The 25,126-nt window shown below is 58.3% G+C and overlaps 2 protein-coding genes across 7 annotated transcripts; one reads left to right on the top strand and one right to left on the bottom strand.

Annotated features, from left to right (window-relative positions):
• Window positions 1-2,044: 2,044 nt before the first annotated feature.
• Mettl22 (methyltransferase 22, Kin17 lysine) lies at window positions 2,045-18,609 on the top strand. 6 transcript variants are annotated; one of them, XR_007106097.1, is made up of 12 exons: window positions 2,045-2,154; window positions 2,844-2,982; window positions 5,061-5,420; window positions 8,623-8,678; window positions 8,767-8,911; window positions 11,743-11,814; window positions 12,923-12,976; window positions 13,826-13,906; window positions 14,082-14,184; window positions 15,654-15,822; window positions 17,059-17,571; window positions 17,960-18,609. XR_007106097.1 is itself a non-coding variant. In XM_047533501.1 (11 exons), the coding sequence occupies exons 2-11, from the start codon at window positions 2,877-2,879 to the stop codon at window positions 17,092-17,094; spliced, it is 1,167 nt and encodes a 388-aa protein (XP_047389457.1). In that variant the 5' UTR covers window positions 2,045-2,154; window positions 2,844-2,876; the 3' UTR covers window positions 17,095-18,609. The 6 variants fall into 6 exon arrangements, 5 of the variants coding, with proteins under 5 accessions (XP_047389457.1, XP_047389453.1, XP_047389455.1 ...); XM_047533501.1 differs by having other exon boundaries at window positions 8,638-8,678; window positions 17,059-18,609; XM_047533497.1 differs by having other exon boundaries at window positions 17,059-18,609.
• Window positions 17,826-23,783, bottom strand: LOC124970266 (uncharacterized). Its single transcript, XM_047533502.1, has 4 exons — window positions 23,369-23,783; window positions 19,774-19,953; window positions 19,223-19,461; window positions 17,826-18,007 (listed from the first exon to the last, which is right to left on the bottom strand). Exons 1-4 carry the CDS (start codon window positions 23,653-23,655, stop codon window positions 17,967-17,969), a joined length of 747 nt encoding a protein of 248 aa, XP_047389458.1. The 5' UTR covers window positions 23,656-23,783; the 3' UTR covers window positions 17,826-17,966.
• Between the last annotated feature and the right edge of the window lie 1,343 nt (window positions 23,784-25,126).

Genomic DNA, 25,126 nt, shown 5'->3' with positions numbered 1-25,126 from the left:
GGTGCATCCTCCATGGCTCCCCATCGCCTGCACAGCAAATTGCAGAGTGCGCACAATGAATCAAAAGCTCTGACACTGGCTACCTTTGCATCCTGATTTCCAGCTACCCCTTCCCAGGCTCCTCCATCCCAGCCAGGCCAGCCTCCATGCTGCCCCTAGAATATGCTTAACACAGTCCTGCCCTTGGGTTTTTGCCCAGATTTTCCCTTCCACACAAATGCTCTGCCCCAAACGCCTGCATGGCTCTCTCCTCCTTTCATTCCACCTCCATTCACCTCTTGCCATAACAGCCTGGCCTTCCCAGGCCACTTGATCCCTCTCCACACCCCGTCCTGTTCTTTGTATCACTCATTGCCACCCAGCACACTGTGCTTCTGTTGTAGATCAGGTTATGCTCTGTCTCTCCCCTACCAGAATGAGGGCAGGAACTTCTTCTTCCCTCCCACCCAGCGCCTGGAATAGTCTGATACCTGACAGGCACTTGACGAATATTTGTTAAGAACAATTATCCCTCAGTGACTCTTGTGGGTTAGGCAGATCTATAGGTGCACATTTGTGTGTATCTGTCCAGGCACCTGCATGGGCACATTGGTGTGAAGAGATATATGTGGGTCCATCTGTGTGTGTCAGTATGTCTACTTAAGCCTTGTGCATGTTAATGTGCCTCTGGAATTTGCTTGTCCTTTCTGGTTGAGTACAGAACAGACTGATGCTGAGTTTTCAGCAAAGGCTGCAGTTTTTGTAAAGATGGGCAAGGCAGCTTCGGGCACTTAGAAACCCCTGCTCATTGGCCAGGAAGATGTGACAGTGATGAACATTCAGGATGGCCAGGCTCCCTCCTGTTTATAGGGACAGAGATGAAGTTCACCCAGGCCTGGGGCCTCCCGAGTGCTCCCCCTCAACCTGTGTTCTCTGGGTCCCTTCTCCAGAAACCCTGGTGCTCACGGAGAAAACACCTTGCAAAGGGCCCCTGGCCATGAACAGAGGCTATGGGATTCACATCAAGGCCTCCAACAGCCATGAGTGTCTGTTATGGTTTGGGGGTTGTGAGGTGGCCCCCAAAAAGTTCATGTTACACAATGCAGGAATGTTCAGAGGTGAAATGATTAATTATGAGAAATATAACCTAATTAGTGAACTGATCTATCTGATGAATTAATAATTTGGCAGGACTACTTGGTGATAACTATAGGTAAGTGAGGCTTGGCTGGAGGAGGTAGGTCACTGGGGACATGCCCTGGAAGGGTCTATCTTCCCTGCGTCCCCTGTCTCTGCTTCCCAGATGTCATGTTGAGCAGCTCTCCTCCACTACGCCCTCTGCCCTGATGTTCTGCCTCACCTAGAATCCCAAGCAATGGAGTTGGCCTACCATGGACTAAGATCTCTGAAATTGCAAGCCCAAAATTAAATGTTTTCTAAGTTGTTTATGTCTGGTATTTTGGTCACAGTCCCGAAAAAGGTGACTAACACAGGGGTCTACCACTTTCAAATTTCACAATGCTTGCAAGTTTACTGAAAGTATAACATTGGACTTTATTTCCTGTTAGACTCTAATAAAGACTGAGATTCTGGATTTGCCCCGGAGTTGTAGACTTCATGAGTCGATGAATGAGCGAACACCACCTATTAATAATAAGGAGCACAAGAAGCCAGGACAACAGTGATAAGGAATAGCAGGCACGCTGGTGACCAGCACAGGCTCTGGAGCCTCCACTCTGGGTAGGAATCCAAACGACACTGCTTAGTAGCTGGGTGACCTTGGACAACTTATTTAACGTCTCTGGAGGGCTGGGTCCGCAGACCCGCGGGCAAAGACGTTCCCTGCCATGCCCGGCACAGCAGCAAAGCCCGACGGGCAACAGTGAGCCTCCAGGGGGCGCGCCTCCCAGACACCGCAGGGAAGGCAGCAGGAGTCAGTCGGTCGCGCACGCATGCGCAGTCGGCAGGTGGGCGGGGCCACGGTGACGCGCAGGGAGGGCAGCAGGAGTAGGGAGGGCAGCAGGAGTCGGTCGGCCCCGCACGCATGCGCGGTAGGCAGGTGGGCGGGGCCACTGACGCGCGGGGCGGGGCCGCGCTTGCGCACGCCGGCTGTCATGGCGGCCCCCTGAGTCCCGGGGCAAGGCTGGAGAGGACTCCCCGCCCAGGTTGCGGCGAGTAAGCCCCTGAGGGTCGTGGCGGGGTGTGGAAAGGTGCACCGGCCTGCTGGCCTGGAGGTCTGGGCGGCCAGCACCGGTGCCTAAGGCCAGATCCCACTCAGCCTCAGTTTCCCTTCCGAAACAAGGGTGTCGGGAGGAGGCCACGTCCTCGCCCTCCCGGGGTCCAGGAAGACCGCACGGGGAGACGTGCCTAGGAGGACTTCAGGGCGAAGCGTCGGGATTAGTGGACAGGTGGTAGGCAGGCAGGGAGGGAGGGAGTAGTAGGCGGTAGGGCAAAGGCACATATGGCAAAACGACTCTGGCGACGCAGCTAAGCCGCGGGGTACGGCAGTTTATTCTGCTCCCTCTGACTTTCTTGTTTGAATGTTTTCATCTTTAAAAAAGTTCGGGAGAAAATAGAGAAAAGGAACTTTATCCCTGTTTCCAAATGGAAATTGAGATCTCCTGTCATAAACAGAAGATCACCGTGAAAATGGACACAGTGCAAGCAAAATAACAAATTCTAGCTGGATTCTTTTCACTTGCCAAGGCTGAGAATTTCTCCTTAGGAACAGGAAATTGGCAGGGAAACAGGCACCACCCTGGTGATAGTGGTGGTGTAAAGTCATTGCCTGCCCCCCTGGCTTGGGTATGTCTCTTGCTTCCCTCTGGAACCTGCCCCCCTGAAGGCCTGTTCTCACCTCTTAGGTGCTTGTGTCCCAGGAATAACGGGACCCAACTATGGATGAGGTCACCTTCAAAAGTGACACTGTGCTGTCAGATGTCCACCTCTACACCCCGAACCAGAGACGCCTCATGGTGCGGCTAAATGGCGTGGGGCAGCCTGGTAAGGTCCTGGGTTGGGTGGAGTAGCTCAGCCCCTCACAGATCCCATTTCATTTTCCGTTTTCCTATACGAATCTTTCTGGGGATTGATTGGGAAGACTAGATTACTTAACTGTTGTCCTCACACCAGGTAAGCTCACCTTTGTTGAGCACGGTCCTGTGCTTTCCTGAGCACCTGAGCCTGTTGTGCACCAGGCCCAGGACTTGATGCTGGGAATGCAGAAGTGAGACAGGCTGTACCTTCAGCAAATCCAGAGGGACCAGTGCTGACTGTCACTGTACCCCATTCCTCTGCCCCGCCCAGTGTGTCTACCTGCTGTTTGCCTGGCTACTTCTCTTTGCTTCCCCCAGGCTCCCTGGCTTTTCTTCTCCACTTCTTCCCCTACTCTTCTCTCAGCAGCCAAGAGGATCATTTGAAAATGCAGACCAAATCACAGCACTCCCCTGACTCAGACTCCCTTTAATTTCCCTCCCAAGTAATGCCCAGACACTCCTCACCTTGGTCTGCAAGGCCCAGCCTCAACCAGCCTCAGCCTCCATGTCTGCCCTCCCCCATCCCCCTCCCTTGCAGCTCTGTGGCCACTCTCAACTTCTCGCTCAAACCCTGCACCTGCTTTCACCTTTGTAACCCTGGCTCTGCAGGGTTCAGCTCCTCCTCCTCAGACAGGTCCCCCAACCACCCTCCCAACTCCAGCTACTCTGTATTGGTTTTTTTGTTCGGTGTGATTATTAATAACTCCCATTTTCCTCCTGTCCCAATTTGGATGGTACATTAGACCAGTGTCTCAAACCACAGCCTTTGGGCCGCACCTAGCCATAGCTTGGTTTCATAAATAAGGTTCTATTGAAACACAGCCAAGCCCACTTGTTTCTGTTTTTATAGTTGGAGTGGCAGAGTGAGAAGTTGCAACAGAGACCATGTGACTCACGAAGCTGAAAATATTTACTATTTAACCTGTTTTCCTCAGAAAAAGTTTGCTGGCCCCTACGTTATATGGTTGCCACATCTGTGTCACATAGAATGAGGTTTTGCTGTATCTATAGGATTAACACACAATCTATAATCTTCTTTAACGTTTCCCCACCAAGTCCCTAAGATGTCACATTCTGCGTTGCATCCTCAGTCCCAGCTCGGTGCTCAGCGCAGTGTTGCCCCGTGAATGTCTGTTGGGTGGATGGGTGGGTGACTGCTCCAAACTTCGGCATAAGCCGGGGATGCTGTGGGGGCCTACAGGAGAGGCAGTGGAACTCAGCCCTACATGCTGAAAAGGCTCTTTCCCAACTGGTGGAGGAAATGCATGCCAGGCAGAGGGGACGGCTAGAGTAGCTCAGCCCCCCACACGAAGGTGTGGGTGGGTGCTGTCCTTGGGCCCTTCCCGCTGCTGCCTCCTGTGGTAGTTTCCAGGAGGAGGCGGAGAGCAGCGCCCTCATCTCCTGTAAAGTCGGGGGAAGGGAGCCCTGGGAGAGGAGGCCTGGAACACAGGGATGGTACCCACTCCGCCAGGTCCCCCAGGGGTAGACACTTGTTCTCTTGCGGCAGATGAGTGACTTGCAGGACATCAGACCCCTGGGAAGATGGAGGACTCAGCCCTGGGCTGCCTGCTCTGAAGTTTCGCTCCCCTGCCTCCAGCACACTCTTCCTGGCACAGGCCCTTATTGAAACCTGTCCCAGTTACTTTCTGGCCCCCAGATGGTCGCCCTCCAGACCTTCAGAGGCGGAGCAGAGTGTGGAAAGGGTGTCGGCTGGAGTCGCAGGCTGCTCGCCGCCTCGGCCACCTCGCTTAGCCTCCGCCTCCGTGTCTGTGAGGTGGAGCTGTGCCCCCTTCACAGTGATGTGAGGATCAAATGAGAAGACCCCGCCCCCACCCGTGCTCAACAAAGCACAGGCTGCTCCGGTCGGTGGCTGGTGTGCCTGGTGGCCGCAGCGGTGGTCAGTGCTGACTGAAATGGGCCCTTTCTGCTGGTGTCAGTGTGTCCCCACCTGGCCTTCCAAGACCTTCCAGGTGGTAACCAGATTTCTCAGAGGAGTTTAAAAGGACCCCTTGGAATGCCTCATTTGTGTTTTGTCTTGCCTTTCAGTCTTCCTGTCCCCGTTCAAGCTTCTGTGGAGTCAAGACTCTTGGACAGACTCTGGGACCAAGGGTGACCATCACAGAGATGCTCACACATGGGAGGCCCCTCCTGCTGGCTCAGGCAGCCCAGGGTCCCCTCCTGGCAGTGGCCACAGCCATGTGGGTTCCCCACTCCAGGCAGAGGCAGGAGCTCAGCTGGATGAGGATGGGGATTTGGACGTGGTGAGAAGACCACGGGCCACCTCTGATCCTGACCAGGAAGAGCCTCCAAGAGACAAGGTACACCCCATGATTCTCGCACAGGAGGAAGATGATGTCATGGGAGACGAAGCTCCAGAGAGCTGCCCCAACAGTGTCATCCAAATAGGTAAATAAAGGTCTGTCTCTCCTGCCACCTAGGGCACAGGAATGTCTGAGTGTCGGCTGTAGTTCAGGCCCAGGCCCGGACAGCCTAGGCAGGACGGTAGCAGAACCCGCCTGGTGCAGCTGGAAGCAGAGCGTGTTCTCCAGAACTCCCAGGCTGCTCTCCTGGGCACAACTCCTCGCAGCTTCCCATTACCCTTGGGATAGGCTTCAGATGACAACTTACAAGGCTGGGGGTGACGTGGCCTCCGCTGGCCTCTGCAGCTTCAGCTCACACTGCCTACAGTCCTCCTGTCTGCGTGCCTCCTTGCCTCTGGCCTCCACTGTACAGTACTCCCATCCTGTGGTGCCCATTGTCTTCCTGTGCTTTCTGAACACATCCCTGACTGTCAGAGTCCCAGCTTAGCCATCAGCTCCCCAGGAAGCCTGGCTGCCTCCTGCACCCAGGGTCTAACTCAGCGTGCTGGGGTGTGGGTCAGGGCGGGTTATAGAAGGCTCGGCCAGGCTGGGCAGGCACTGGGCAGCCAGGGGAGATCTAGAGCTGAGTGTGGGAGAAGGGTGTTTAGATCCACTGTTAATGTGGTGGGCCAGTCAGTGGACAGGAGCTGGGGGCCTGGTGGGAAAGGGGAGGTGGCGCAGCGACAGGGTAAGTGGGGCAGGACCACACACAGCACCTCCCAGGTAGGGCAGCAAGGGTCGGCCACTGCTGGACCTCACATCTGGGGACCTGCACTCTGGAAACTCCAGGATCAGCGAGGAGGAGGGCAGGAAGCATTAACAATGGCTTCTCTCCTGTGGGGTTTTGCCAACATCCTCTAAGCCCCTGCAGACCCCAGAGTGGGTCACAGGTAGGGAGGGGCAGGCCCGGCCACACAGCTTGGTGGTCAGAGGGCTCTGGGGCTGCATGCTTAGGGAGGAGCTCTGGCTTGTCATTGAGGTCCGGTGTTGCCGTGGTGTCTGCGGTCCTGTGGGATGCCCAGGACTGGCCGGCCGGAACCCAGAGGCCTGGATCAAACAGAAAGATCAAATGGCAGCTCTGACATCCATCCACCGAGCAGGTCATCTCTGTTTGGTGCCAGGCAGCCCTGTTCTAGACCACTCCAGTGAGGTGACATCATGCACAGGACTCCGTCTTCTCCATGGTTACCTCTGGTCCTCACGGCCTCTACAGGAGGGATGATAGTCCCATTTCACAGAGGAGGGGACCGAGCTCAGAGAGTTTGAGAAACTTGCCCAAGGCCACAGAGCAGGTCCATGACAGAGCCAAGACTCACCCAGGGCCATCTGATGCATCGCCCAGCCTCCTGCCCCATGGCATGTGACTTGGACAGCTGTTTCCCATAGGCTCATTTCACCCTCAGCCCTCACTTCCCTGCCTCCCCAAGAGGGAAGCAGAACCTTTGGCCTGCAGTGTGCATGCATGTTGTGTTGTGGGATTTACGTCCTGCAAGCTTAGAACAGAGTCCCATGGGAAAGGTCCAGTGTGTGGCTTTGCCACAAGGTCTGTGTCTTGTATTGGATGTTTACCCGTCAACTGGCTGTCAGTTTGCCCTACCACCCAGGGCAGAGCAAACGATGAAGTTCTCGAGCATAGGTGGTGGCTCTCGTTTCATCCTGGGCTACAGCACTGTCTTCTACAAAACTTGATTGGCGGGGGCGCTGGAGTGTGGTCCTGCAGAGCTGGATTTTGAACCCATTTCCACCGTCACCAGGAGGCAACCTTGGACAGGGTTCTCCCACCCAGAACCTCAGTTTTTGCACCTATAGAATGGGGTCAGGGAGACTGCCCTCCTGGGGTTTTGGTGTAATCTAATGAAATAATGTCCAGGAAGTCCGTTTTTTTATTGATTCCCAAATGAGACCTGCCACAGAGTGCACATTTGCTGAGCCCTCACTCTCTGCAGAGCCCTGGCTGGCTGCGCCTCAGTCCCCATGTCTGCATCTGTGAAGTGGGGAAGCCCTGGGTCAAGGGGAGCCTCTGTGAAGCCAGCCCTCAGCCTGGCTCAGAGGCATCCAGCCAGCACAGTACAGGGAAGGCGTGTGACTGCCGTGGGGCTTGGTGGGCATGTTTCTATTCTGGTTTCAAACCAAATGACTCCGTTAGGCCCTAACACTCCCCCCAAGTCCTGAAAGTAGGCTAGTTTATTAAATAATCCAAACCATGACCTCAAACCCAGCCTGATGCTGGTGGACAGGCATGAGTCGCTGTGTGGGGGGCTCATGGGAAGTCTTCATGTAGTGCAGAAATCTTGGTCAGACTTACCCTGGAGAAGCCCTCAGTGCAGTGACCCAGGTCTCCTGGGGGACCCCACAGTCACAGTCACCTGGCTCGGGTACAAGGTAGTTGACTTGTGCTGTAGACCCTGTGGAGGTCACAGGAGCCCTGGGCACGGTGAGATGCTCACACTGAGAGCTCACGGGAATCAAAAGGAACCAGGGAGGCAGGGGCCTCGGGAAGTGGGGTCGGCATCCCCTCCCCCACCCCCGCAGCCCTGCACTCTCCACCCTGGGCCTTCCGCCTTCTTTTTGTGACACTGTGGATTGGTTTTGTGCAAGTCTGATGAGAAGGGAAGCTACACTCCTGGCCTGTGTGTTTGAACTTGATTGCCCTGTGGTGCCGCTTAGGCGCCAGGGCGAGCTCTGACCTAGCAGCAGAGACGCGTGGCCTCCTGCTTCCTCTCGCCTTCCGTTCCCTCTCCACCTCGAGTTCATCCTAACATGTTGTACTTACACGTTGTGCCTAGAACACTTACACTTCCTTCATGTGCTTCTCTTCAACCTTTTGGGAAAGAATATACACTCAAACTAATTTTATTAATTTCTAGTGTAGTTCTAAGTGTAAGAAAATATTTTGGAATGAGTCGTGATTATTATTAGCATCTAAATATATTACAGTTGTAAAGTTGCAGTTCTAGACACCAGGCACCGTGTGATGCATGTTTAATGAGGCTGGGTCGAGCTCTCCTCGGACCCTAGTCTCCAGCCACAGGGCAGGGTCACCTGGTGATCTGATGCAGAGGCAGCCATGGGCCTGCCCCCCAAGTGATGCTCAAACACTCCTGCCTGGTAGCGTGGCCCAAGCTTCTTCCCTCGGGAACGCTGACCCGGTGCCATCTGGCTGTTGGCAGATTGCCATGCACCCCTCCCCCCCGCCACCTGCTGGCTTTCTCTCCATCCCCATTTTCACAGGGGCATTTCTCTTTCGGTTCCATCCCGTCTAGAGCACACCATGGCCACCCCGCTGGAGGATGTTGGCAAGCAGGTGGGTAGGTCCTGTCCTTTCCTGTGGTCCTGAGAAGAGTTTCTCTGGAGCCTCACGTCACCTGCATTCTTGGTCCTCTCCCCTCCAGGTGTGGCGAGGCGCCCTCCTCCTGGCAGACTACATCCTGTTCCGACGGGACCTCTTCCAAGGACGCACTGTGCTGGAGCTCGGGGCAGGCACGGGGCTTGCTAGCATTGTGGCAGCCACCGTGGCGCGGACAGTGTATTGTACAGGTAACGACGCGGTGGCCTAGGCTGCAGGGAGCGGCCATTGGGGAAGGAGGCGGAGACTCCAGGAATTGGATGTTGGCCGTTCCCCTGGTTTGCTTAATAACAAATGACCCAGCAGTGCCCAACGAGTAGCCACAGTGTCACCCAGCAGGCATCAGATCAGTGGGTGTCAGTGTCTGACGCCCCTTCTCAGGGAACCATGGAGATATTCCTTCTCGTGAGCCTTGAAAACAGGCTCACATTTATTTCTGACCATAGACGTCTTGCCTATTCTTTGAGAAATTTGTGAAACAGCAAATAAAGTTACTCATAATGCAATCCCCAGATTCATGCAGCAGTATGCAGTTTATTCAGCATCTACCGTGTGCCTGGGATGCTTCCGGGCGTAGTCAGTCCCGGAGGGAGTAAAACCACCGCGTCACTGTTCCTACTGTTGGTATTTGCTTGCACACACACATACAATCTTTTCCATTCTGGTAGTAGGTACAGACTCCCGAAGAATAGCTGATATGAAACTACCCAGGGCCTGTCCTGCCCACGTGTTGGGAGATGTGTTTTTCAAGAGCATTTTCCCATGTCACTAGCAGTTATTTAACTTTGGTTTTTAATAACCATCTCATTTTCAACCCCTCGTTACGGAGCATTTGATGGTTTCTTTCATTTTGATGACGCTGGGGTGAAGCCTTCGTGTGTTCTGATACCCCTTGGACCAGGTTTCCAGGAGAGGGTGGGACTTGTCTTAAGCTGTTGCTCCTTGTTGCCAGCTTATTTCTTCTTAATTTTTTATTTTGAAACCTCATTAGACTAGAACAGAAGTCACTAAAATAATCTGAAAAGTGTCATGTACTTGTTTTAGTCAGCTTTTTTATTGCTGTGACCAAAAGACCCGACAAGAACAACATAGAGAAGGAAGACTTTATTTGGCTCAAAGTTTCAGCAATTTAGTCCATCACTGGCTGACGCCATCGCTCTAGGCCCAAGGTGAGGAGGAGCATCATGGTGGAAAAAGAGGAGGAAAGCAGCTCAGGACATGGCAATTAGGAAGCAGAGAGTGAACTCCACTCACCAGGGACAGAACATAAAGCCCACAGGCACAGTGACCTGCTTCCTCTAGGTACCCCCTGCTTACCTATGGTTACCAGCCGTGAATCCATATCAGTGGATTAATCATGATTAGGTTACGCTCTCGTAATCCAGCCTTCACCTCTGAACATTCTTGCATTGTCCCACACGTGAGCTTTTGGGGGACACCTCACTCTAAAGCCATGATGACACCTTACACAACCACAGTGCAGTGATCAGAACCAGCAGACTGGCGTGGGGGCTGTTCGTGGCGCTGCAGCTGGGCCAGACTGCCCTGTCGAGAGTGCCGGGCTGGGAGGGAGGCCTATGGCATGAGCACCGTCACCCTCTGACCCGTCCGCATCTGCTGGGCAGAGAGGGATTCGCTGATGTGGTTTGCACTTCCTTGCTTGCTAGTGAAGGTGTTCACGGCACAGACTTTTGCTTCCGAGATGGGGAGGGGAAGTTGGGGTGACCCGGTACTGTGGTACACCTTTCCTGGTGCTGAGCTAGCCCCTGGCGGGGTTGACCAGGCAGCCATCCCGAGTGCTGCTCCTTGGCAGTTCCGTGAAAATTGCAAGCCAGGAGCTTCGTGGGGAGCCTGGTGCCTAGTGGTGAAATAGCATCAAATGGCCTTATCCTGAGGGACTCCGCGGCACGGAGAGGAGAACTTCGCTTAGCGGCACGTCACAGTTACCAAGGCCCCGATGGTCAGCTATGTGATCGGTGGATGGGTCAGCCGGATGGTGGCTTCACCGTGACAGCCAGAGAGCCCATTTCCATTTCCTTTGTCCAGAAGGGCAAACTGAGGCTAAGGTTGAATGGCTGGTCCAAGGTCAGAGTCAGGCTGCTGCTGAGAGCCAGGACCCCGCCCCAGACCTGTTCAGGGTGCGGTGCCTCAGCAGGCATGTCAGATGTTCCACGGAGCAGTCCCCGCAGAGGGGTGGACGTGGCCTCTTCAGGGCTCCAGGCTCCTACCGCACTCGGCCGGAACAGCTTCCTCTTACCGCAGCACCGTTAGGATGCCTTGTAAAGTCTCTTGTGACAAAAACTACCCTGAAGATTTAAAAGCGGAGGCCCCGGGAGTGTCGCTCCGTGGCAGAGGGCATGCTGGGCAAGCACGGGCACCGCGGTTCAAACGCAAGACTGCTGAGCCAGTCCTGCGCTGCCAGCACTGTCCTCTCCTCAGGCCCAGGGCAGGGCTGGGTCTGAGCCTGTGCTGAGCACGCACCCCTGCAGCAGGCTCTGGTCCCTGGGCGTCCCCGTCACAGGACGTCCCCGCCTCCTCTCACGCACGCCTGGTTGAAGGTCAGTCGTTAGCAGAGTGCTCTTCGCTCAGTGAGAGTCCCTGTGTCCGTGCTGCCAGGACGTGGGTAACGTCCCCGAGCAGCCTCAGCCGGCCTGTACCTCCAGAGCTGTCGGTCGCCCTCCGACTGCCGCCAGTTTCCTGGAGTCGGATCCCACCTCCTGCTCTGGCTGGTCAGGTGACTCGCTCAGGTCACTGGGTCTGTGTCGGGGGATGCCACTGCCCAGGGTGGCTGTAAACACGCAGGGCAGTGCCACGCCTGCTTGGCACACCTTCTGGAGCCCCTGCAGTGCTGTCCCCACCAGGACGGGACTCCACTTAGGGGAGGGTTGAAAAGAGCCTGCGGCGCCCCTCAGGTCAGCCGGGGGACGCATGGGAGGGGCCCCTCGGCTCTGGGTGGTGCTCCTGGGGCCACTCTGCAGGCGCAGCCCTAGAGCTGTGCCCTGACAGCCGTCTGTCCTTCCAGATGTCGGTGTGGATCTCCTGGCTATGTGCCAGCGGAACGTCACCCTCAACAGCCACCTGGCTGCCGCGGGAGGTAGGCCGCCCGAGGGGCCCAGGACGGGGCCCGGGGAGGCGGGATTCCACCTGCTTCCCTGGTCCAGGCGATGGAGGAGCAGGCTCTCGGCTCTGGGCACAGGCCCGTCCTGGGGCAGCCCCTCCCCTCGCCACACAACCGCGTCCTCCTTGAGCTCCATCCGGCTGGACGTGACCCCACCTAGCCTCCCACTCCTTTCCCACCTGGCTGTGCCGTCCACGCATCCAGCACCACCTTTCTGAGTTGCAAGTGATGCTTCCACCAGCCCCTGGAAACCTCAGGGTCCTGCAGGACAGTCTGGCTCCTCCGCAGCCTCCCAGCCCTTCCAGGCCTGGCTGCTGCTTGCTGACCATGCTGCTCCCAGCCAGGGACCCCTTCTCAGGCTGCACCCTGCCCTCTGCTTGAGGTCCTGGCTGCCCAGCCCTGCAGGGCCTGCAGGAGCCGTCTGCACATTGGCCTCCTCGCTGACCTGTCCATGCTGCCGCCTGCGGGGGCTTTTCCTGATGGCAGCGCCACCCATAGGCCTCAGGCCCCTCGGAGTTTGCCCATGGGTCACAGCACTGAGACTGACTCCTTGCTGGTCTGGTCCCCTGTCTGTCCCTCCCTCTTCACTCACCCCCTCCAGCCCAGCACACCTGGCCTCCCCCCAGATCCCCTCCAAGTGGTGCCTCCACCCAGAGCTGTGCAGAGAGTCACACGCAGACTCAGCACACTAATGACCCTGCCGCTGAGCACGTACCTGTCGGCTGGCTGGTGCGTGGCACCCACTAGACCGTGAGCCGTGGACTGAGCCCACCTGCCTCCCCACTGAGGCCGTGGCTGAGCACCCTCGGGGACAGAGAGGAGCAGCGCCGCGGCCCCAGGCCACCCTCCTCTCCCTCCCCCTGTGCCTGTGGCATTGCCTGACCCCACCAGTCCCCCTGAGGTGGCAGGATCCCAGCCGGGCCAGGAGTCAGGCATATTTTCCTGCCTTGTACAGTTGCTGGCAGCTCGCACTCAGAAAACGCGGGGAGGAGGGGAAGGAGAAGGGGCGGGTGGGCTGGCGGGCTGCGTGGTGCCCCCTCTGGTCGCGCCTGCATCTGGGCCTCCGTCTGCCCCATTCTCACAGGAGGTGTGGTCAAGGTCAGGGAGCTGGACTGGCTGAAGGACGAACTCTGCACAGGTGTGTTTTCCCGGTAGCCGCTGGGCTCGGGGCCTCTGGCACCCATGGCTGGACACTGGTTGGCTGAGCCGCAGAGCCCAGCTGCTGCCCAGCCCCACAGCCAGCGGGTTCCCTGACTGCCAGAGGGTGACAGCTGTTGCTTACCAAGCCACCGCTGCACGTCGGGCACCTCACGTCCTGTCCTTATTCAGACTTCTACGGTCCCGACTGGAGACCAGGGCTCAGAGAGTCGGGGCCCGCCCTCGGGCACACAGCTGTACTGGACAAGGTCAGGGTGTGGCCCCAGGCTGCTGCCCTCCGGGCACACACCGTTTCCCAGCAAGTGGTGGTCCTAGGAGACCCACTGGGTGGAAGAATCCTCTGGGTTTCCTCTGCGAACTATTCCAGACCCGAAGCTTGCTCTGTACAGAACCATCACCTGCCCAGTGCCTGCACACTGTGGGTCCCTTTACCTTCCCAGCAGTCCTATGGGAGAAGGGCTAGGCCCTATTTTGTGTGCACAAAAACAAAACCCAGAAAGGTATAGCATGTTTCTTGGGGTCGCACAGCAAGTAAATGGGGCAGGAGAGCCCTGGGCATGGCACAGAAGACGTTCTCAGGGCTGCTGGCTGAGGTGGAGGGCAAGGCCATCATCTGCCTGCCCGTCACCAGCAGGAAGGGCACCCCCTACACTGCAGCTGTCCCCACGGGCCCTGAAGCTGGGCGCGGGGCCTCTGGTCTGCTGGCAGTGCCCACTGTGCTGAGCTGCCCAACCCCGTCTCCTCCTCAAGCTCCTTTCGCTCATCGTCCAGTAAGGGTTGTGGCCGCAGAGGCAGCAGTGAGCCAGGCCCTCCCCTTCTCCTCTGGCAGACCCCGAGGCCCCCTTCAGCTGGTCGGAAGGGGACATCGCTGACCTGTACGACCACACCACCGTGCTGTTTGCAGCCGAAGGTGAGGAGCTCTGTCAGGTGCGCCCCTGCCCTCTCCTGTCGCCTCCGCTGTGCCCTGTCTTGGAGGCATCTTTCCAGAGCCACAGCCTCAGTGCCCGGGCGAGGAGGATCCTCCTCCCTCCTGCTCGCCCTCCTGCTCGCCCTCCCAGCGCCTCTCCCGCGATGTCACCCTGCAGTGTTCTACGACGACGACCTCACGGATGCGCTGTTCGCCACGCTGTCCCGCCTCGCGCACAGGCTGAAGAACGCCTGCACCGCCATCCTGTCGGTGGAGAAGCGGTGAGCTGCCCCGGCACGCCCTCACTCCGTCACACTGGGTCCCCGTCCAGACCAGGAAGGGAGGCGGGCATCAGGGGATGCCCTGGCCACCCTAGGTGGTGACACCAGGGCCCGTCGGCTCAGGACCCTGCTGCTCCCAGATGCCCAGGCCCCTGCCCGCCGCCCCGGGCATTGCGTGCATTTTGCTTTTTATGAAAAGAAGACGTTGTTCTGTGTTCCTCCGTCTAACAAAACCTGAGGACCGGAAGCTGAAGTGGCTGGAGGGTGGACAGAGGCCACCCTCACTCACCGCCCCTGCCACGGTCACCTGCCGAGTGTCGGTGGCTCCCCCTCTCCTGCACAGGATTTCCGTCCGGGCCACGTGTTCCTTGCACACTCAGGGCAGACCTCGTTCCAGGGAGGGGCGGCGTGGGATCTGGGTTTTATAGACAAGGGAACCATCAGTCAGCACGAGCTGGAGATGCATGCCAAAAAATGACCCTCGAACTTGTTTAGGTGAAGGCTCCTCACTGCTCGAGGTACGTGCTGACATGTTTGCAGGGGACCTGCTGGTCCATCTGGGACAGCCTCAGGGAGAGCAGAGGTGACCGACGAGCCGGGAGTTGACAGTGGCGAAGCTGGGCAGTGGGCCCATCGTGGTTTATACACTGTCCTGCTTTTGCATGTTTGTGATTTTAAAACAAAAACAGAAGAAAATGTTCAGTACTGGGGTTTGAACTCAGGGCTCTACCACTGAGCTACATCTCCAGCCCTTTTTATTTTGTTTTATCTTGAGACAGGGTCTCCATTAGTTGCTGAGGCTGGCCTCAAACTTGAGCCTCAGCCTCCCAAGTTGCTAGGATCACAGGTGCACACCACTGCTCCCAACATGATTTTTATAATAAAAGATTTGGGAAGGAGATGAAGAGCTTGAATTTCAAGCCACATCATCTTTCAGATTCTGGATTGGAAAGGTGCAGATGAAACTGCATCCAGAAAGGATCAGGAAACTCAGTCCTGAAGTCCCACCTCCCTCTTCCTCCCTCTCTTCTCCATAACCCAGAAGCTTCCTGGCCACGTCATTGCCGTCAGCTGTGCTCCCGGGGCGCCCCTCCTGCTGCTGTGGCCTCTCATTCATCCCACACATGGTTACAGGGCAACTCCACCAGGTTCTGTGCTGGCTGCGGGCAGGACAGGCAGCAGAGCTGCTAAGTCTTCTCTTGCACCAATTTCCAGAAGCGAAGACTGTCTTTCCAGGGGTGTGATCTTGGGCACGTGACCAGCTTCCTAATCCTCAGCTTCCCCATCTGTAAAATGGAGCTGGTAACCAGGCTTTCATACAGATTCAGGAAGGCATTTGCTGGATGCTCAGCACATGGTAGTCACTCAGTTAAAACCCACCAGTGGGAAATGAGAGGAGTGAGGCAGCAGGAAGAGGCTGAGGAGGTGGTGAAGCCGGTGCTGACGGGTGTGTGCCGGCTGGTCTGCAGGCTCAACTTCACGCTGCGACACTTGGACGTCACGTGCGAAGCCTACGACCACTTCCGCTCCTCCCTGCACGCTCTGGAGAAGCTCGCCCACGGCAAGCTGCGCTTCGTGGTGGAGCCCGTGGAGGCCTCCTTCCCGCAGCTCCTGGTCTACGAGCGCATCCGGCAGCTGGTGGGTGCGCCTGCCCGTCCTGTGAGGGCCGTGGCTTATGTTGAGGGGACCGCGGGCTCTGGGCAAAGGAGGTGATGGTCGCAGCCCAGGCCCTGCCCCGCAATCCTGCGGGTGGTGTCCTCTTCAGTGAGGCCTGCAGGGCTCTGAGCCCACGCTCAGTAGTCCCCACGTCCCCAGGGGGTCGGTGGCCACAGACCTTCACCCTGACTTTATAGCACATTCTTCCCTTGTGGGCAGTTCAGACTCCAGAGAAAGCCAAACCCTGGGCGGGAGACTGTGGGGGCGGGTTAGGAAGTCAGCGGAGGGGCCTGGGGGCCGCGAGCCCAGCGCAGGCCTGCGTGAGCTCTGAGGAGACCCTGCAGCCTTGCCTCAGCGCGGCCGGCCCTCTGCCCGGGCACAGCGGGGCCCTCGAGTCAGGCCTCTCGGGATCACCCTGAGGCGACGCATGCCGGGCGCCTTGATAAGCACCCCTCACCCACCACCCTGGCCGATGCTCACAGCAACAGCCGAGGCCGGGTGAGTCACCAGGCAGCAAGTGGCAGCACCGGGGACTTAATCCTATAGCCACGCACTTCCTATTACAGCTTTTAAACCCAGCACTTGGGGAATAGCTGAAAGATCAAATTGCCCTTCAAGAGCAGGAGCTGGGCTCCTGGAGTGCAGGGTGGAGAGTTGGCGTCCCTTGTTCTCTGCCATTTGGCTGTGGCCTCCTTCTCTGGAAAGGGCAGGTTGAGTAGTGGTGGCAGAGCCTCCTTTCGCGCCCTGCCCTGCTTCCCAAGCAGAGGCAGCATTGCCTGTGTGTGGGTGCCAGCCGTGTTCCAGAAAGACCTGCTCAGGGCCCGGCCACCACGGGGCAGCCTCCACGCAGACCGAGCTGTCCTGCTCATGAGGACCCGGGAGGCTCCCTCCAAGGCCCTGGCGTGTGCCTGCACAGTCTCCACTTGCTGGCGTTGAGAGAGGTGTCACATGACCAGAAAGCCACCTCTCTAGGAAACTCAGCAGCCACAGAACGTGGAGGCTGCTCCAGACTGCAGAGGCTGTGGGGACCTGATGCCCTCTCAGCTGAGCTGGGCTTAGCCACCCAGACCCTGTCCCAGTGGGCAGAACAGCGTGGAGCTGCAGAGGGCAGAGGAAGCCGATGCTCCTCGCTGGCTCCGCACACCCTGGCGCACCTGCTGCCGCGGCGAGGCTGTGCTGGTGTTCCTGGGCCCTCAGGAGCTGTCCCTGCTCTTGCAGGAGCTGTGGAAGATCGTTGCAGAGCCAGCAGCATGACCGGCCTGGGCAAGGCCCGTGGCCAGCTGTCCTCCCGATCTGCTTCTAATAAACCCAAAGCTCACGCAGTCCTGCGCCTGAGGTGCTGTCACTTTAGGGATGCGGTGAGTGTGCCTCAGGTGGCCCCTCGTGGCTTCCTGGGGCCTCCGCTGCCTCCCGCAGCAGCCAGAGCCCTGCTGCTCTGGGAGTCGCCAGGCCTGCGGTCTGTGTGGGCCCCTCGGCCCGGCTGCCCCGCGCTGCCTGTGGAGCGGGGGGCATGTTCCCCACTGGCCCTCGGCGGACCTCCCTGGGGTGGGCTGGGAGGTCAGGTAGTTCTTGCCGGCTCTCCTCTGTTCACGAGTGACCGAAACTGCCGTGACGCCGCTGGGCACAGCAGCGCCTCCCCTCCCGGCCTCCGTCTCTCCGCCTGTCCTCCAGGGAGCGGCTGGACGTTCCCAGGGCTTCTGTCAGAGCCTCAGCCTCTGTAACCACAGTCAGGTGCGCTCAGAGCAGCCGGAGATGCCCTCCCGGCCTCGGGGCTGCCCCCCGGGGGACCCTTCCGCTTGCCCTCGGCCTCCCTGTCCACCAGGTCTCTGTGCCCGCTCCCAGGGGCTCCTCGCCGCCCCTCACTGCCCCTCCTGCCAGTCGGCCTGTCCTGCTCCACCCTGGGCGCGCCTCCTGGCTCCTGCTGAGTCCAGGCACCAGGCCGGCCCAGCTCTCCCCGCCCACCCCTCAGAGCGCAGGGCTGCCCCTTCCCTTCCAGCTGGGCCAGCTGCCCCAGGGGCAGGTCAGCGCCTGCACTCACCGCACCGTCACCAGCTTATCCTCACGCCCAGGGTCAGGCATTGGCAAGTCCAGAGCCGCTTTTCCTTTCCAACACATCAAGGTCAGCATCACGGTTGTACCCGTTCCACAGCTGAGAAGGCCGAGGCCGCTGAAGGAAAAGTCCCGTTTGTCTGAAGCATCTGCCTCTCGAGTGGATCTTACTGTCGAGTGGCCTTTTGCACATGGCGCTGGGGCTCGCGTTGACGTGATCGCGCACATGCACAGAATCTGCCCCAGGCCAGTCCCCAGTGCCGCCTTTCCCTCCCCGTCCCCTTCCCACCACTCCTGATCTTTCTTCTATTTCCAGCTCCTTCCCCTTGGTGCACTGTAGAAGGACACAGAGGTGAAATTCACTGCGGTGTAGTCATGTACGTATGCAGAGCGTTCGTTCCGATCCACTGATACGTGAATATCAGTACAATCTCCAGTGAGCACAGTGTCTCCTCGCTGTGGGTCGTTTGCCTCCAGGGGCATTTGGCAATGTTTGGAGATGGGTGCTACTGGTATCTAAGGGGTGGAGGCCAGAGATGCCACCGAACATGCAGAGTGCACAGGAGAGCCCAGCAGAGGGCCCAGGCCTCCTGTCCGCAGTGCCAGGGCGGGGCCGATCTCGAGGAGGACCTGCCTCCAGGAGCAGGTGTGGTCTCAGCTGAACATGGAGGCGGGGGATGCAGGGTGTGGCTCGCCCACCTCGGGGTGTGAAGGAAACCTGCCACAAGTCTCATAAAGCCTTCAAAAGGCGGGAGTGGTTCCTGTCTGACAGGTGGATCCTGGAGTTGGAGCAGCCAAGTGAACCCAGCATCACGCAGCACCAAGGCGAGACTCGGGCTCGCAGCCAGGCCCACCGGACTGCCAGGCAGGCCCCTGCGCTTCCCATCCCCCCAGCGTGGCCCCTGAGCCAGCAGCAGCAGGCCTGGCCCCCTGAGCACCTGAACCAGGACCTACAGTTTGATAAGACCCCCGGTGGTTCGTGTACACAGTTCTTCCGAGGCACTGGGGGCCACAGCAGAGGCTCTGCCCTGTTCCTCTTTCCAAGACTCCTGTACAAAAACACCCTGATAGGCTGCCTGTCATTGAGCAGCCCTGCAGATCACGCGGGGACGTGTTAATAAAGAGCCTTCCAAACAACCCCACTAGACAGCCCCTGGCTGGTGATACCTCAGCCCTAACAGTGACGTTTTCCTAGCACTCCTGGGGACAGCCTGTAAATGCAATTGGCACCAAGCAATAGAGTTGTCACTGCTTTCACCTGACGCATTAGGGCACTCTTTATGTCTAAGCCATTTGGCCTGAAAGCTTCCTCTGCGCTGAGCCCAGAATTCACCTTGATGCGTGTGATTCAGAGCAGCCTCGGAGTCCCCTTCTGAGCCGAGGCAAGCCTCGTGTTCACGGCCTTGCGTGGCCCGGAAAGTGCTCGTTTGGCCGTGATGATTCAGAGGCATGGAACCATCGAGGTGTTCTGCTAGGTAATTAGCCCAGGCCGCTGGACTCGATATTTTTTTGACACATTCTATTTCCAGAGAAATGGCTGGCCGAGGAGGTGTGTGCTGGTTGAGCTTTAGCCTGCACCGGAAAGATAAGCCGAAGGTGACTCGGTGGCACTGCAGCCCCCGGCGCCTCTCAGACGACTGGGCACCTGAATCCCCTGGGGTCTTGACAAAATGCAGATTCAGACAGGTCCTGGGGTGGGAGCAGGCCTGATGCTGCAGTGTAACGGGCACCGGGGACGCCAGCCGTGCTGGTCCAGGGCCACCTGTGAGGAGCCGGGCTGCAGCGTGCCACTGTGGGCAGACTCGGGTTTGAGCCCTCGCTTTGTGTGCCCAGCCAGTGACCTCGGACCAGTGGCCCAGCCTCTCTGAGCCTCAGTTTCCTCACCTGCGGAATAGCCTCTTCCTGGTGCATGTGAGGTGATTCAGGCTCTGTCTGGCACCGGGGACGTTTCTGGTAGGCTGCAGATCCTGTCCCGATGCAGAGTTCTTTGGCTTGGGAACATTTTCAACTTGCACACCTTGATCTGTGTGATGCGTAAGTTTGATTGTCTGGCATCTTTGCCTGCTGGAGAAATCGCTATAAGCAATCCCTCCCCGGGTCCATAAATAAAATGACCCTATTTGTTTCCCTGTCCTGGAGGAATTGCTGGAGAAAGAACAGATTTGAAAAGTCAAATTGAATAAGCCTGACTTCAATCCCAGGCTCCTTGTCATACACAAAAGTCATTTTGGAGGACCCGGGAGGCCCTCAGAGAAACAGCCAGCCATTCTCCACACCACTGACCCCAGCATCCAACAAGACGCCTGGTGCCCGCCAGTTGGCAGAGAAATGCCACCAGGGGAAGTGACTTCAGAGGCCACGTTCTTCAGCTCAGAGTGAAGACAAGAGTGGCTGTGTCTACCCATGTTCTGTGAAACTCACACGGGGCTGACTCAGACCAGGGGCCTGAGTTAGGCCTGGCCCTTAGCCCTCGATGACTGTGACGTCAACAGCCGTGACCAGGCTGGCCGCCCTGTGCTCCGTGGCCCCTGCAGCAGCCCCCTGCCCCCAAGTGGCACAGGCACAAACAAAGCCTTTGCCCAGGAGTGGGTCCTCCGGTGGGCGGTGCCATGTCCTCTCTGCGTCCTTCTCCACGCCGGGCCATGTGGTGCAAGCGTGGAGCCCGTCACATCAGGGGTGCCCGCCAGGCCAAGGCCCACGACACTCGCTGTCAGGGAGGCCTCCCAGACTGCCCTTCCCCAGGTGACTCAGTGTGGTGGCCCCCAGTGGGTGCCAGCATTGCCTGGTGATTGTGCCCAGGCACTCTGGGGTGGCCACCGGGTAATCTTCAGATCCTGAACTAGTCATTGTTATGTGTGGCCTCCCACAACGATGGATTAACCAGCCTGAGAGTTCTGTGAGTTTTAAGGGCCACCAAGGGCCATGGTAAGATCTGAACTAAAAGCGAGGGGCAGAGTCGGCCCCTCAAACTAGGTCCCTGGGCTCTGAGGGATGGCCGACCCCTGTCCTCACAGCGTCAGACTCTCGTCAGACAGGTCTGGCTTTCGGGGACTCTGATTCCTACGTTGTAGGAAAATATTGATGAGACGAAAGGAAGCGGCCGGCGATGACAGGCAGCGGGAAGTACAGCTGAATGAAGGGCAGGGAACAGGCAAACTGACAGCAAATCAGTCTCTGTCCACCGGCAGGCAAGTGGGGGTCGATGTGCCTCTTGAACTGGCTTCCCGCGGAAGGACGCCACGATTTTAAGCAGCAGAGTTGCAGGATTAAAATGCACCTGTCCTTATGCTGCTGCAGGTAGTGTTAACTAAGCCTGCTTCCCCTTACGCTGCTGCAGGTGGCGTTAACCAAGCCTGCTTCCCCTTACGCTGCTGCAGGTGGTGTTAACCAAGCCTGCTTCCCCTTACGCTGCTGCAGGTGGTGTTAACTAAGCCTGCTTCCCCTTACGCTGCTGCAGGTGGCATTAACTAAGCCTGCTTCCCCTTACGCTGCTGCAGGTGGCATTAACCAAGCCTACTTCCCCATCACTTCACAGCTCAAGTCTCTGGAGGTGGGCAGGGTGGGGACTGGGACAGGGAGCCCCAGCACAGGGTCCCCACCCACATCAGGGAGGTGGCAGGGGGCCGGAAGCAGCCATGGATGACCCTGACCGCGACGGAGCACTGGGGAATGATTTTCAACACAGGACATGTGACCCTCCATCTGCCAGAGAAGCAGGGAGAGCCTGGTTGAAACCAGCTGAGGAGGAGGTGCTGGGGAGGCCTGGGGCACAGGATGGAGGCAGCAATGCCAGCTGTTCTCAGCCTTTGCACATCTGCCCAGGGAGTACCGACCCCATCGGCAGGTGGGGAAACTGAGGCATGGGGGCTTGGTGACCCTCCCATGGTCACAGCTGAGGAGGGCTGGAGCCAGGACTTGGGCCCCAAAAGTCTGGCTCCAGAGTCCAGGCCATCCGCGGCTCCAGGCTCCTGTGCGGGTACGTGGAGACTCCACAGCAAGCCATCAGCCCGGCCAGCCCTGGGCACTGGGTGGGAGGGGATGGTCAGGACACGGCCCTCGGTGCCAATGCACGTTTTGTTTTTACAACCAGTGTGGGTATTTCTGTTTTTTACTGAAAATAAAGACACACACACCCCAAAAACTACCCTCCACCAAGAAACACATCCGAAGCCACGTGGGTCAGACCAACCAACCTTTGAAATGTGGCTCTGTAGACAATTTAGAAAAAATAAAATCAACTTTGGCCCAAAGATTCCAGAAAGACCTAGAGAAGCACTCCGGAGGGAAAATCAGTCCTCAAGAGGGTCCCGACTCGTCACCCCTCCAGCCCCAGACTGCACAGAACTGGACGGCTCCGGGCCCGGGAGGAGAGACCGCGGGCAGAACTGGCGGCCGAAGTTGCACGTTAGGCTTGTCCTCGTTTCTAGCCCGTTACTCTCACAGGAAGTGCTGACGGCCACAGCCACAAGCCAAAGGTGGACCTAGTCCAGCCTAATCCACATTTCCAGCCCATTCCTCTTTTACAGGAAATGCTGACAGTCACAACAGCAAGCCAAAGTCCGGCCCCACAAAGAAGGGAGCAGAACGGGCCGACACAGCTGCCCAGCCTCCTCCATCGCCTGCCTGGCCCCACATGGGGCTCTGGGAAAGGGACTGAACTGGTTCCCCACTCTGGACGTGTCGGCAGCAGCAGCGACCTCACAGCTTCTGGAGGCCTGACCCTGGGCTTTGCTTCCTGGGAGCCTCTGCCTCAGCTCCCCGGAGGCTGCAGGAGGCCAGCAGGGCTCTGGCCTCGTCTGGAGGCTGTTCCCTGAGGCCCTCGGCAAGGCCCCCTCTGCGGTGGGCAGGACTCAGCTCCTCCGTGCCATCGGCCAGGCTGCCTTCCCTCCCTGCCTGCCACAGGGCCTCTCCAGTGGGCCTCCGAGACGCCCTGATGTGACGGCAGCTTTACAGAGCATGCTCGTGAGGACCGGGCTTCTTGTAACCCAACCTCAGAAAGGACACCCCATCGCTCCCCCACCCCAGGGCTGGGGCTCAAACCCAGGGACTCAGGCATGACCCCATTGCTTTTGTCCCTTCCAGTCCTTTAGACCCGAGTCACTGAGTCCTGCCCACACTGGAGGGGAGAGGACCAACCAGAGGGGGATCACTGGGGACCATGTCAGAGGCTGCCCACCAGCGAGAGCAAAGGACACACCCTTCCTGAAGCAGCCCCGGCCTGCCAGCCCGCAGGGTGGTTCTGCCCTATCCCGGCCGTCAGGTGCCGTTACTAAACCCCAACCTGAGCCCAGGACCGTTTCTGAGGCTTGGCTGGGACAGGGAGCTGCTTAGCTTTCCAGCTCGGGTGACCATCTGGGGAAGACCCCCACGCGCCCCACGATGAATTCTAACGACCTCATCTGTGCTCGAGCGCAGCCTTTCCCAGTGTGGCCCCTTCTGACCCTGTGCCCCGGGGCAGTCGTGAGGGTGGGAAGCTTACCCCGTGGTCTGTGTGCAGCACGGGGTATTTCCAGGGACTCTCCTCTCCACGGCCCAACTCCCCGTATTCTTCCATTTGCACCTTGAGGGTCCTTGTCCCCTCTCCCAAGCTGACACCGTAGACCTCGGGTGCCAACTGCACAACCAACCACTGGGGCTGGAAAGCTGAGGCTCCAACGCAGCCACTGGCCAAATGGGGGACGGAGCGATTCTGAGGCAAACGTGCTGCGTGGGCAGGAGAGACGGGAGGCCCCCGAGGAGCAGCCGCCGCCCGTCACCCACCTCCATCTGCAGCGGGGATGCTCCTGTGTCCTGAGGCAGCGCCAGCTGGCCTGTGACCGCTGCCACCCCCGAGGTAACCTGAGGAGAGCCCGTCCCACAGCAAGAGGAGAGACGAAGCCTCCACTTGGGGTGGAGCTGTGTCCTCACAGGCCCCACAGAACCTGTTCAGTCACCCTTGCAGCTGGTCCAGCACGGACACACCGCTGTGCCCTCCTGTGTGTGCTCCGGGGGACGTACCTGTAGCCACGACCTTGGCTGAGGCCAGCTGATGATCTTGAAAGACTTTGGAGACACTATTAATATAATGCGGAGGGAAGTGGCTTCCGCAGGTGTCCTGAAGGTGGCGGGGCTGGAGATGGAGAGACTGCGGTGCCTGCTTTCTCCTGCCCCTTTTAAACAGGGCAGGAAGACGCCTCCCCCATGAAACCTGGTTCCTTTCTTTGGAGCTCCAGACAACTCCAGTCATTCCTGAGAAACAAAAGGAAAATGACGTCTCCACCTTTTCAACCACCTTTTCAAGATGGTGGCAGGTTCCCATTCTGACCCCAGGACCCGTGAACGTGACCTCATCTGGGGAAATGGCCTTGGCGGTGTTAAGGGTCTGGGCTCAATCATCCTGGATTCTGAGTGAGCCCTAAATCCAGGGACCAACGTCCCCACGAGAGAAAGAAAAGGGAGATGTGAGACAGGAAGGAAGGTCCAGCAGAAGGGCTCCCAGAGCCACCTGCGGCTGGCAGAGGAAGGGGGACCCTCCCCCAGAGGCTCCAGGAGAGTGGGGCTCTGCCAACACCTTGACCTTGAACTTCAGGCTTCAGAACTGAAAAACTACAGAGCAGATTTCTGTCATTTTAAATCCCCTACTTTGTGCAACAGGAAAATCACAGGGAACCTAAAGGACACACTCAGGCACGCGCACTCGGAGCTGTGGGAGGTGCTGCAAGCCTTTTGAAGCCAAGGGAGGCGGAAGTGGAGGCGGAGTGGAGGCCGAGGCCCCAGAGCTGGCTGCAGCCCAGCGGCACCGCTGCCAACTCGCTGGCTCTGGAAAGGCCGGGTGAACGCAGCCTGCTGCAGACTGACCCCAGCCCCTACAGGCCCCCACGACCTGCACCCTGCCCTCCTTCTCACGCCCCCGCCCACCATAGGGGAGTTGCCCCTGCTGCCGCTGCCTGCCTGGACAGTCACCCCAAAACCATACGCAAAGCCTTCCCCGCCTCCCAGGCCTTGCCCAACCGCTGTGGTGACCGTAGGTCCCCTCCCGGTGCTGAGGTCCATGACCGCAGGACTGGCAGCCCTATGCTGCAGGCTGCCTGTAAACATGCGTCAAGCACCTTCCAGGTGCCGGGTAGTTACTAGGTGGTGGGGAGGCACCAGGGAGGGAGGGAGACTCACGACCCTCCAGCTTTGCCCCTCTTCCTGGGCCATGCTATGCACTGAAGTAACCCCGTCGCTAAGCCACAAAACTCAGTGAATTAGGTGT

Source organism: Sciurus carolinensis, chromosome 18 (genome assembly GCF_902686445.1).
Source record: "Sciurus carolinensis chromosome 18, mSciCar1.2, whole genome shotgun sequence".
Lineage (NCBI taxonomy): Eukaryota > Metazoa > Chordata > Mammalia > Rodentia > Sciuridae > Sciurus > Sciurus carolinensis.
Note: the sequence above shows the minus strand (reverse complement) of the source record. Positions and strands in the feature narration are given on the sequence as shown.